General features: G+C 33.8%; 2 protein-coding genes across 2 annotated transcripts; both read left to right on the forward strand.

The window, feature by feature from the left end:
- Window positions 1-3,282: 3,282 nt before the first annotated feature.
- Window positions 3,283-4,056, forward strand: LOC119666779. The gene has a single exon (XM_038076059.1). It carries the CDS (start codon window positions 3,283-3,285, stop codon window positions 4,054-4,056), a length of 774 nt encoding a protein of 257 aa, XP_037931987.1.
- A 1,656-nt stretch (window positions 4,057-5,712) lies between these two features.
- Window positions 5,713-6,441, forward strand: LOC119670896. Its single transcript, XM_038081335.1, has one exon. The coding sequence runs from the start codon at window positions 5,880-5,882 to the stop codon at window positions 6,429-6,431; it is 552 nt and encodes a 183-aa protein (XP_037937263.1). The 5' UTR covers window positions 5,713-5,879; the 3' UTR covers window positions 6,432-6,441.
- The last annotated feature ends 7,771 nt before the right edge of the window (window positions 6,442-14,212 follow it).

Below are 14,212 nucleotides of genomic sequence, written 5' to 3' on the forward strand. Positions count from 1 at the left end.
AAAAAGTTCCGGAAATTTTAAATAAAACGCAAAATTCTTAATCTTCATCAATATTTATTTTATCTCCTTCAAAATATGCTCCATTAGAAGCGATACACAAATGCCAACGTTTCTTCCAATCATCAAAACATTTTTTATAGGCGCTTTCCGATATGGCTTTGAGTTCCCTCTGCGAATTCTGTTTTACGTCTTCTATGGATTCAAAACGCGTTCCTCTGAGTGGTAATTTGAGGTTGGGAAACAGGAAAAAGTCACACGGTGCAAGATCAGGTGAATACGGTGGCTGTTCGATGGTATTTATTGAATGTTTGGCCTTAAAATCGTTGATAATGTTGAACAAATTGAGGTGAATCGGAACAAGCCGGGCGTTGACACGTCGCATACACAAATTGTCCACCAAAATCAAACGAGCCATCTCACGACCGATGCCTAGCTCTCGTGCTATCTCTCTAACACTCACATGAGGATTTTTGAACACGATTTCCTTTGCCTTTTCAATGTTTTCGTCGGTGGTAGAGGTCGAAGGTCGTCCAGAACGCGGCATGTCTTCGACGGTCGTACGACAGTCCTGAAAGGCTTTGTACCACTCATAAACTTGAGTTTTCGATAAAACTGATTCCCCATAAGCCTTTTGTAGCATTCGCAACGATTCTGCACACGAAATTTCGTTCGAAAAACAAAATTTGATGCAAACTCTTTGTTCAATATTTTTTTCCATTGTTTTTTTCTCAACGCACTACTGAGGTGAACTTGTTTCAACAGCTGCCGTAAACGAACTGTCTGACAGATCGCGCTCATTTTTGGCATAGTAATTAAGGACAGTGCTGCCAAACTACATAAACTTAAAATATCGAAAAATATACAGCGCGCGAATTTTAAATGAGAACCTCCGAAAACTTTTCGGTCACAATGTATTTTGCCACAAATTAATTTTTCTATTAGGCAAAATAAATAATACTATTCGGTTAATGCAACTGGTAGTATTATTCAGAAATTACCATTTGAAACAAATAGAATATATACATATCGGCTATATATCGCAAAAAAAATTATTTTCTCAATTGCCGATGCAATTCTCACAAATCATTCCGCCCATGACATATCCGCTTTTTTGGCTGTAATAATTTAAAATTACATATTTTCCGAAAAATTGTAACTGGTGTAAGTTTCACTGCACTTTTAACGCTTCTAGAAGTATTCAATGGAATGCATTCCATTTTAGAATATTTAAACTCTGCTTACTCATTTTTAACAAAGGTTGTCTCGCATAAAATTCTATTTGTTTGTATACAGTTTTGCGTAAGTCATTACAGTAAAATTATTTGCTATTTGCAAGTACATCGACGCTATTCACCTACAAAATTTTTAAGAGAAGGAATGGGAGTTTTATTCAATTTATGCCATCTAAACGATTGTAGAAATTGATTATCTGCATTATCTGAATTTGGGAAATCCTAAAATTTGAATGAATTTCATTCTGGTGAAACTGCCAATAAAAAAACAGTCTTTTCAGAAAGGAGGTCCAAAAGTGTTGTAATGAGTACACATCTTCTCTATAGAAGAGTACTCATTAATCCGGATTCTGATGCGGAAAATTTTCCATATTGTCCAAAAATGGAAGAACTCATTTAAAAGAAATACATTCTTTTTTACCTATGTTTTCTAAAACTCTAGATATTCGCATAGATGAATCAAATTCTAGAGTTAGTAATGAGATCCATTATTAAATCTTACTTCAACAGTATTAAGAACAACATTATTTAATCCAAGCCGCAAAAACTTGATGAATAAATACTTGGAAAAATAAGCAAGAGTAAACAAAATCAATAACTGGGGAATTCCCAAACTTAAGTACCAATAGTTCTAACAGTATTCACTATTCTAATTCTAGAGTTAGTAATGGATCTATTAAATCTTACTTCAACAGTATTAAGAACAACATTATTTAATCCAAGCCGCAAAAACTTGATGAATAAATACTTGGAAAAATAAACAACAGTAAACAAAATCAATAACTGGGGAATTCCCAAACTTAAGTACCAAATGAAGTACAGGTATTATAAAGTTTTAGACCTTTTTATTGTCCATTGACTCCACCTACTTTCTGAAACTGCTATAAAGCAAAAAATACATATCATGACTTATACCTATATAAATAATTACGTTGATCTAGGGATTTAACATCACAAGGAGGTGAAGAACCTTTTTTTTAGGTTTATAGATGTAATGGAAAGACATCAGGAGCAGACACCACATCACAAAATGTTAAAACACTTATATAAACGCACCAAATTGTTTCTAAAGGGTCATCAAGAGCTGATTATTGTGTAAGATTATAAAGGAAACATAACAGTGTTGATGTCAAGAAAAAATTATATACAGAAAATTGACAACTGGATCCAAGACTATATTGAATCAGGCTCATGTATAAAGTGTATCGGAGATAGAAGTTTATCAATACGTCGAACAGCTATATATAGGCGCCTGGTCCATCCGTTGTGTCGACAAAACCAAAAAGGACTTAATTTATTCCCTTATAAAATATATACTGAACTAAAAGATATGCTTTAAAAGACACCCGCATTGCCATATTTATATGATACGATAAAGATACATAAGCCAGGATATCCCATCCGGCCAATATGCAGTCCAATACATTGGTTTATTAATCCCATATACAAGTTATGTCAACATATATTACAAATTACCCTACGCCAACGATTGTCCCAGAATAATATAATGAATATAAATAATTTAACAGATCATTTGCAGACTATAAAACTAATACCTGGGTATATCTTTGTAACAATGAACATCAAGGATATGTATCCAAGTACTCAAATATAACCATTATGGAGGACTTCAAATAATTTAATGGAACAGCATTGGTTTAAAGAGAGTTCTCCGGTAGACTTTAAGGTACTTGCACAATTACCACATTTTATTCTAGATCAGGCAAATTATTTCTTATTTAATGGGGAATGGTATCAACAAGGATTGAAGGATTGCCACAAGGAGACGAGGCCTCTGGGTTATTAGCAACAATTTATGTCGATTCTAAACTTGAAATACATCATAATGCAATATTCGTAGCACATGGAGTGCATATTTCGCTAAAATTCGCTGCAATTTTAGCAGTTTTGGAAGTGTGGCGACCCAGTTGGCTGTGCATTTATTGAGATTGAAAACCAAAATTCAATTTCAAAATTTTCAATGATCGCGAAAAAGTTTAAATTTTAAAAATATTAACTCTCAAGTGAAATATCAAATTACTGAACCGTGATGTCAGTTGCAGACGAAGGCGTAGTGATGGCTTCAAATAGTGGAAGTGGCGTAAACCGTGTGGCAGTGAAGGTGCCGCCGTTTTGGCACGAGCGACCGGAGATTTGGTTTGCTCAAATCGAGGCGCAATTCGCAGTAGCTGCCATCTCGAGTGACGTCACACAGTTCAACACGGTATTGACAGCGATTGAGTCAAGTGTCGTGGCCGATGTGAGTGATGCAGTGCTTCATCCTCCTGAAACTGGAAAGTACGCCAATTTGAAGGCTCACATTATAGAACGCTACAGTGAGAGCGAGCAGCGAAAGATTCAACGGTTGTTGTCGGAGGTTGAACTTGGTGATAGACGGCCAACACAGTTGCTAACGGAGTTGACAGCATTAGCTAAAGACAAGGTGAGTGATGAGTTCCTTAAGTCTCTTTGGCTGGAGCGTTTGCCACCACAAGTGCGCGCTATTCTGCAGGCATCGAACGTGGCACTGGCAGAACTGGCGAAATTGGCAGAACGTATTTGCGAGGCGGGTGATTTTCAACAGATTGCAGTAGCATCAGCCTCTAATTGTTCAGCCTATTCTGAGAATGCTGTGATTATAAGAAGGCTTGAGCAAATCGAACAGCGTCTAAGTCGTTTGGATGTACGCCGTGGTGAGTCGGTGCAAAGTCGATCGTTATCAAGAAGGCGTAGGCGAACTCGTTCCCGACCAGCAAGTCATCCAGATTGGTGCTGGTATCACGTCGGGGTCACCAATTTAGCAATGATTGTAACTCTTTGCTAATTAATAGAAATACCACTAATTGACAATATTAATGAAACTTTATTCAACTTTTTTCACGAGTCAAATTCGAAACGTTTTCCTCAATCCCTATTAAAAACTTAAAAATATTTGAAATTGAATTTTGGTTTTCAATCTCAATAAATGCACAGCCAACTGGGTCGCCACAGTACTCCCTCCTAGCGATGGAGTACCAGCAACAACGCGACACCATAACAAAGTCGTCAGCTTAAGAGAGTAACTTTGACATGCAGACTGACCGTTTGCTCCGTTGGCAAACCGCGCCGTGTCAAAGTGTTTGAGAGTGGAGAACGTTGAAGATAATAATAATAAGTACGCCGCCTTCAACCTGTCATTCGAAACTGTCACCTCTCTTCCACGACAAACAACAACCGACCGCTTCTCACTACGTCTCAGCACCTCAAATGGACCTTCGTAAGGCTGCTCAAGTGGAGCTCGCGCACGATCCACTCGAAGATTAGCTTACAATTGCTAATGTCACGCGGAACATACACAGATGGGTGACAGTGCCTCGTTGACTCAACGGATTTAACCTTAGCTAAAGCCCTTCGCAACGCCGAAACAAAATCAGTCTCGGGCGATCTCTGCTTGAATTCAGAAAGCATCTGCCCCGGAACACAAAGAGGATTTCCAAACAACATCTCTGTAGGACTAGCATTTAGGTCTAATTTCGGTGTCGTTCACAATCCTAACAACACAAGCGGAAGAGACTGCGTCCAATTGCTTGAGGAATGACATCGAATGGCCGCCTTCAATGTCCTATGGAAACGTTCGACCATACCGTTTGCTTGAGGGTGATAAGCTGTGGTATAAAAATGCTTCACTCCAAGCAACCTTGTCAGTTCCCAAAATACAGCAGACTCAAATTACCGACCCAAATCAGTGGTAATAGCCTGCGGAGAACCAAAACTTGCCACCCAACCATCGATAAAAGCCGCTGCAACTTCCTCTCCCGTGATGCCAGCCAGAGGCACAGCAACAGGCCACCGAGAAAAACGATCGACGCAAGTCAAACAATAACGATTCCCCTGAGACAAAGGCAATGGGCCCACAATGTCAACATGATCATGCTGGAACCGACTATCAATATCAGCAAACGAACCAATTGGTGTCTTAGTTTGCCGCTGAATCTTGGACTTCTGGCACGCGATGCAACTACGCACAAATATAGCCACATCCTTAACCAAACCAGGCCAAACATACCTAGCCTGCACCAACTTTCGCGTTGCGCGAACACCAGGAAGAGCCAAAGCATGGAGTTTTATAAGAACCAACTGCCGACAGCTTGCAGGAACAAAAGGACGAACACGACTGCCTGACACATCACAGTACAGTTCAATACTCGAATCCGGCAGCCTCAACTTCTTCAAACCAACACCATCATCAGACTGGCTCTGCAGCTGAGCGAGCAACTCTGCATCAGTCTTCTGCCCCTCAGCAATTAACTCAATCTCATTTGCCTCCAACTAGCCAACAAAAAACAATTGTTTCGATCGTATATTGGACTTGTAACAGAAGATAGCATTCCATTTAATGTTTTAAATTCCGTGAATATGAGAAATATAATCGATCCCATATGCCAAGGCCTTACAGTCAAAAATCAAAAAAATTTTTATCTAAATGGTAACAAATGTAAAAATGTATTAAAACTCGTAGCGGAAAACATTAGAATAGAAATTAAACATGAGGTGAAACATTGCCTATTATCTTTAAAAATAGATAGTGGTACTCGACTTTCCAGAAACATATTTGGAATCAGTGCACAGTTTATTAGCAAAAATTAAATAAGATCACGTATACTTGGAATGGTTGAACTTAAAGGACCGAATGCAAGTGCATCTAATAATCTTGCTAAAGAAATCTTATCAACGTTAGCAAAGTATGATATCCAAATTGGACAAATTGTGTCAATTACATCTGATAATGGGGCCAATATGATAAAAACAACGAAGTTGTTATCCCAATATTGTACAAACGAAGACGATATTGAAATGTCTGAAGTAGATAACAACAATATGTATATAAGAAATATTGATAGTTTTCAAAAATCGATAGATGTACGTTTAGGTGAAATACAAATATGCAGGTGTGCAGCTCACACAGCACAAGTTTGCGCACTTGATATAACAAAAAATGCAGATATTAGAAAATATTTGCTTCAGTGTCGCAATATGACTAAATACGTTAGAAAACCATCAAACGGGTATAGAGAAATATTTGAATTCAAAAAATTACCATTACCCCAATTGGACTGTCCTACTCGATGGGGATCAACATACCATATGGTTGAACGGCTTAATAAAGCAAAAGACATATTAAGTCATATTGCATCAGAAAAAAAAGTAAACGAAAGATGAAAATTTCGACGCCAATGAGTGTTTTTGGGATTTTATTGCTAGCTACTCAACCGTTCTTAATCCATTACAAAAAACTATAGTGAAGTTTCAAGAAGAACAATTACATTACGGAAATTTTTATGCTTTGTGGTTGAAATGTAAATTATCTACTAGTAAAATTTTAGCATCACATTCAGAAAATAAAAATGCAATTATTTTTCAAATTGGTCAAAGTCTAATGGAAAGCATAGAAACAAGGACTCATAAACTATTATCAAATGCAAGCTTGGATGCTTGCTTGTTTTTAGACCCAAGATTTCATCAAATGCTAAATGATTCTCAGAGGGTTGAAGCTGTAGCTTATTTAAAAAAATTATGGGAAAAAATTAAATCACATGACCCTAAACTTCTTCATTCATCTAATCCATCCCACTTAACGGCAACGGAAAGTGTACAGGTGCTGGAAGAAGATGACGACGACCTTCTCAATCAATATATAGCTGCTAATTTAGTACCCACTGATGAATCGATTGATGTTTATTCAAAAATTGAGAGATTAAATCTTCTTTTCATGAAGGCTAACTTAAATGTATTAAATTTTTGGAAAGAAAGACAGTGCAGCGATCCAGAACTTTATGCACTTAGTAAAGTATGCTTTAAGGTCACCATAGAACGTGCATTTTCATCATTAAAATTGATTTTGGTAGATAATCGTAATCGTCTTAATCATGACACGTTAGAAAATATACTGCTAGTAAAACTTAATCCCTCCTTTTTAGATCAGTCAATAGAAAATTTGCCTTTATTCGAAGAAAATGAAGATGAATAAACACAAATCAAATTAATTTATGCATATTGTAAGCAAGAAGTATAGAGAAGGATTTTGTTCAAAAGATTGCTAAACTCAATGTAATTTTATTTAGTTTTTTAATTAATTTTATTTAATTACATAAGATTTATTTTTCCCTGACAAATAAACTAATTATAAAATAATTATATGAATATTGAATAAGAATAAAAAGATATGATCACCACTATTTTTTTTTTCAATAAATCGCAGTTCCAATAATTTAAATTCAATTATTACATTTCTTTTTTATTTATTTCATTTACAAAAAGTATGAAGCATATGCTGCGGAGTACTACCGGTAGTTGCTCCGGAGCAGTAGTAATTGCTACGGGATCAGTAGCCGTAGCATGCACACAAAACACAATTTGCTTTGCTCTGCTCAGCTACTATTCTGTTTTGTAGCACAGCAACAGCAAGAGCAACAATTTTAAAATTTGACTACTGCTACGAATATCAGTAGCATATATTTTAATTTTTTGCTCTTGCTCTTGCTTTGTGCTTGAACAAATCACACAGCATAGTATAGCAGAGCAACGCAAATTTTGTTTTGTGCTTCTGCTCTCATAAGTGCTCCGTCAAATTCAGAGTAGAAGCAGGAGCATAGCATTTTTTTCGTTACTATTGCTGCTAAGGAGTAGTAAATTCAAATCCTGAATAGCATACATTAAATAGAAATATTTGATTATAATAGCAAGTACACAAAATAGTGATAGCATGTTTACATTACGAACTTAAGTCAACGAACTTTGCTTAAGTTGATTATGCGTTTACATTATCGTATGGGGTTTTCATTTTGACTGTTGTTTTGGTTATCTTTATTTGTTTACATTTTGACTCTAGTGAAAATTTTGTTTGAAAAATCAGTGAGTTTTGCTTACTATATAAGTGTGGCTGTAGATATTTAATCACAGTAAACTGAGTTACAATTTAAATTATATTGACAACACAAAATTTGTAAAATTAGATAGAGAAACATTTTCTTCAGATAAGTTTCAACTTTCCGGCTGAATTAAAATAAACGGAATTTAATAAATAATTTTCGAATTTAAATATAGCTTATGTACTTTCATTTTCATTAAAGTACAAAATCAGCGCTATATATATATTGGTAGAAATTATGGATCAAAATATTATTGCATTGCTCTGCAGTGAATCTGCACAACAAAATAAAATACATGATAATAAATTTAAATGTATACGAATAAACCACCGTAAAATAATTATAAAAATATTACAACTAATAGCGGCAAATAAATATGGAAGGCCAAGAAGTCAATGGTTGCATGTAAGATTTTATGAAACATTTTTTATGAATATGTTCATATAACTATCAAAAATTTTTACAGGAAAGATACGGCCAGTTTTGGGAATGTTTCTAGTAACAGTGCAAATTTTTTCAAGGGCAACATCCGCATGAATCGAGATGCTTTCAATATCATATGCAACAACGTTACATTGGTCGAGATATTGGCCGAAGTACCACCAGTTTCAGACAGAGCATACCACTGGTAAAGCACGTTGCGATGAATATAGTCTTTTTATAGACGTGTAATTTGGAGAGCCTGGTAGCTTACATGACAGCCGAGTTTTTGGTAGATAACAAGTGTATAGTACAGCATCATTTCTAAACAAATTTCCCAGCGGTTCTTTTGTGCATATCTGCGGTTCTGGATGTAATGCATTCGTAGGCAAGGATTGTCATAGAAGCCACTTTTGATCGTATGCTAACAAGGTTTCGTCGACTGTTTTATTTTATGAAACAACAAAGAACACCTTCAATAACAAATTTAATTATGTACTCATGCATATAGCATAATATATGCTGTACACAGAATGATGTAGTTCATAACGAAGTCATTCAATGCTAATCATATTGATTCATTTACAAATGAGTTGCAAAGAATTGTTAAGAATAAAGCATATTCTACAAGTAAATTATGTGTTGTTCTGTTTTAATTAAATAAAAGAATTCAACTCAATTTTTATATATTCAATTTAAATGATTTGATTTTAATAAATGATCAAACAACACTTTTTTAATAATAATAAAACGTGAATAATTAAAATAATAATTTGAATTATAGTAATAATGAAAACATTATTTTAAGCAAAGAAATAAATAATAATGACATTTTAAATAAAAAAATACATAAAATAAATAATAAATAAATAAAATCAATAAAAAATAAATATTAATGTAGATTTGTTTATATTTTTACTGCACCGTTGCATCGCATTGCCAATCATTCTACATTTTACATTGAACCAAAAAGTGAACCAGATCAATTGCTGCTTCACCCCACTGTTTTTGTTTGCATGTAAAATTGAACGGATCATGTTTGCTGAAACGCAGCTAATGATTTATTGGAGAAGTTATTTTTGAATCTATTTGAAAATACAAGATTTTTATACCAAAATATCTGACCGGCGAAGAAGTGGAAGAAATTTTGAATGATTCTAATGATGAAGACTTTTCTGATAATGATGAAAATTATACGACGGTACTCCACAAGCAGGTATGTGTTTGTTGATATATGTCGTTTATTTGTGTTTTTCTCACTAAGAAGAAAGCGGCTATCTTGTTTCTTATGTTACTTGTAATTGCCGGTATTGAACCTAATCCTGGTCCTGTTAGACCTTCCACCTCAACTTGGCACTGTTGTGTCTGCCACTCTATCATACGCAGAAATCAAACATCAGTGAAATGCAACAGTTGCAGTAACTGATGTCACCTTAATAATTGTTTAGGGTTGCATAGCCATACTGATTGGAATCTTGCTTTTGGAGGAGCTTGCTGTCCTCCAGCTCCTCTACACAGAAAATCTCCATTTTCGTCTACCTCTGGCAGTCCTTTTCCAATCAATGCATCATCTACTTCTCCCACCACTTGACTATGCACTGTGTTGAAAAGAGTAATCTCTAGGACCACCATCTCCGTCCATTACAATTCTTGCAATAGCTGGTGTCACCTTAGAACTTGCTCTGACACATCTTCTAGATGGAGACTTGCGTTTAGTACTGGCTGATTTGAATGCACACCATTCCCTGTGGTTTTCCAACCAACCAACTGATCAGAGAGGCCTGCAATTGCTTCCCAAATTGATGAATCCAACCTGCTCCAGCTCTCCTGATGTCAGTCTCGCAAGCCCTAGGCTTCTCGCTGCCTCGAATTGGAGTGTTGATGTAGCTTTAAGCTCAGATCGCACACCCATCACAATTTCTATTCCATCAATCGAGGGCCTCACCGAGGCTGACAAGAAAACCTACAGGAATTTCAAAAAAGCGAATTGGGCCTTTTTTAAAGATATTTCAGAACGCGACTTCAGTAACATCTCTCTGTCCTCTGATTTGAACAAGACAGAGAAACAATTTTTCTCTAGTTTTTTGTTTTTGTATTTTGCATACATATTTGTTCTCCTACAAAATACAAATATAAATACAAAATTTGAATCCAAAATACAAAAACAAAAAACTGAACTAAATCTTTACCTGCACCAACATTTTAAAACATTTTCTATGGAATTACAAAAACAACTACCTTGTATGAAAATTGTATTTTATATTTTCATTTTAAAAATATCGCGCAGAATTTGCGCGATACTCTTGATTTTTATATTATATAACGCAAGTATACCAGTTATTTGTGAGTTTTAAAATAAGAAGCAAATTTTAAGAGTAATTTCTGCGCGAAAAAATAAAAGACATATAATAATAATTATTTTTGAAGAATATAATAAAAATCAAATTTAATTATTATTTTTTGAGTTTTATGATAACAGTTATTTTTTTAATGCAAATGATAACAGTTATAAGATGATTTTTATTTTTTTTATGATAACTGTTACGGTCCCTGGTTCTTACATATATGCAAAAACGCACTTTACCACAGAAAACAGTGTATGGATAATTAGTATCGGTTTAATAATTTATAATACCTCTTAATGTCGGTGGAAAAATAACATCAAAAAGAAACCATATAACAAAGGAAACAATTTTAAAGGCATCAACAACAAGTGCGAAGGTAGACCGGAACCGTGCTATGACTCAATTATAAACTTAAAGGAAGAAGGAAAAAATAAAGATGAGCCGTCAAAATATATATTTTGATTCTGTAATATAATTGTCTAACGGTCCAAAAAAACTTAGACATGTATATTCACAGACATGTAACATGGAAAGAATTTTCAGTGAGAAGTTGATAAAGATGTAGCGTAAGACGAATTTATGCGAGGAGAGGTTGTAGCTGAAAGTCCAGCAAAAACCCAAACTACAAGCGATAAAGCTAAAACGACTGAACTCAGGTTGCGGATGATAAAGTCGGCGTCTCTAAATCTCAATCTGGAAACAAAGGAAACAATACTTTTGGAACCCAGATAGCACGAAATACCTCAGGCTGTATACGGGGCTGTGTAAATATGAGTGAAAGAAAATTGCCCCAAAATTGGAAATATTATTAAGTTTTGAGCCTAAATATTGCCCGTTGAAACCACCAAACATACAAGAGTGTATGGTAGCTACGAATATGTATACCGAAGCATATGTGGAGAATCATGTGGACGTGGGGATATATTGCAGGACCGAGATGGAACAATATTACGCACAATTTACAGATGTAATGGTAAAGCACCAGGATCAAACCCCTTACCATAAGATGCTGACTTCTAATTGTTCAGACGGATAAAGCGAAGTCTACCATCCTAATAACTCGAACCAAATATATCAATAAGGTGAATCAGTGGATACAAGGTTATGTGGACTCATGATCTTGTGTGAAATATAATGGAGACAGGATTTGTTGGTCCGGAGATTGACTGCGCAGTATAGGAGTATAGCCCGTCCATTATGCAAATTATATAAAGGGGGTGTTGATCCCTTTCCCTACAGAATATACACGAAATTGAAAAAGAAGCTAAAATCATTGTTTTGCGTTCTAGTAATCCTACGGGTTACGACGACTAACATATTGCTTTCGCTACCCAGTTACATTGTATTTATCTCTCAGATAAATACAAGATACGTACTGCGTGCTAGCAAGCTACCTGGAAGCTAACTTTACCTGGGACTAACGCTGCGACTGGACGCGTTTTTCCTACAGTGAATCAAATGTGGAAATTAGAAAAATCAGAAATAATTGTTGAAACTTTGGAAACCATTTTATGTGTCAAATATAATTTGACAAATTCTTGTGAAGATTTTTACAATATTGCAAAAAATGACAACAATCTACTGAAACAAATTCACTCAAATAAAAAATATGTCAAAACTACTCATAGCATACATTCTTGATTAGGACGTCAATTATGAAATATCTTGCTTCGATCAAATTTAAAATGTGTGAGTAAAAATATGAATAGTGTCCGGGAAATGCATTAATAAATAAACATAAAATTGAATTATAAAAAATTAAACTCAATTAAAAAATTAAATTGACTTCTTTATCAGGAGTAATGAAAAGTACCATGACAGTCGACATTTTAAGGAATTAAATTTATTGTGAATGTACATTTTACATATTTGTTTTGAGATAACACATATTATAATAAAAGTATATTACTTTAATAAATATATTCTATACACTATGCCGATATATTTATTTAAGCTAAATCTTTATATATATATATTAAAATAGAATCTGCATTAAGTTTATAAAAAACAGTTAAATTTATAAATTGTCAAGTTTGTCAGAGGTCTTCTCGGTAAGTCGTTTTTGATGAAAGGAAATAATTGTTTTCTTGTTTATTTTATGTTTCATTTCTGTACATTTTTATAGCTTTCATTTTTTCTTTGAATTTTTAAAAAGTTTTTGTAATATACAAATCAAAGAAAATTAATCCATTTTAGTCCATAATAATTAATAGATACTAGAAAATAAACACAAATGTTTATATGCTATGAACAGGTATAGAAATTGTTATAGAAGCCAATTTCTTTAAACAAATTTGTAGAACTCTATTAGATTAAGTTTCTTTGATTTCAAATATTTTCAAATAATATGTAAACATTATTAAACCGATATAGTACATCTTATAAAAATATAATATATATTTAAAAAAATATGCACTTAGCTTTTGATGATTTGCTAGCGTTTTCATTTTCTTGAAGATAATGTTGTTTCATTAAATAAAGTTGAGTTTAGTTATTGTTTTAATAAACGAAAAGCTTAGCTTTTGATGATTTGCTTGCGTTTTCATTTTCTTGAAGATAATGTTGTTTTATTATTGAGTTAAGTTTAATTATTGTTTCAATAAACGAATATATCAATTGGAAGTTATCTCTTACTTGACAATAGTTGTCGACATCATTTAGATGGAAATTCGCACGAAAAGTTAAGAAAAATTCTATAAACAAAAAATAATTCAATATTTTAAATTTAAGTATTTATTAAAAAGAAAAAAATAAAAATATCATATTTTCACTTACATTTTCATTAGGATTATTGTGTTATAAGACAGCTCAATTAAATCATATTACTTCCTAGACTTCCATTTTATGACTTTGGCGTAACTAATACACCGCTGGTATTAAAAATCAGCATACATTTTAGAGGAAAGTTTTATACGAATTTGGTATACTTATTTTTAGTTCATAGGACCAAATATATGATCACTTCTCTCTATATACATCTAAAAAAAAAATAATAATTAATAAATTTTTTTATTTTAAATTTGGGTTGTATTTATTTAAATAAATTAAAAAAACATAATACAAAGACACTGGACAGTATTGGGACTTATTGCAGATTGTATATTAATATATGTTAAATCTTCATTGCTTATACAGTGATAGTCCATTGATTACTCTAAATAAGAACAAATTATATACTAAAAATGGCGCAAAACCGATTTTATAACGTATTTTGTTGTTGTGTCACTGTCCTTTATCAAAATTTGCTACATAAAGGACATGTAAGGACAAAGTAGTGTGTATTTTCTACTTCAACGGCTGATTCGAA

Source organism: Teleopsis dalmanni, chromosome 1 (genome assembly GCF_002237135.1).
Source record: "Teleopsis dalmanni isolate 2A chromosome 1, ASM223713v2, whole genome shotgun sequence".
Classification (NCBI taxonomy): domain Eukaryota; kingdom Metazoa; phylum Arthropoda; class Insecta; order Diptera; family Diopsidae; genus Teleopsis; species Teleopsis dalmanni.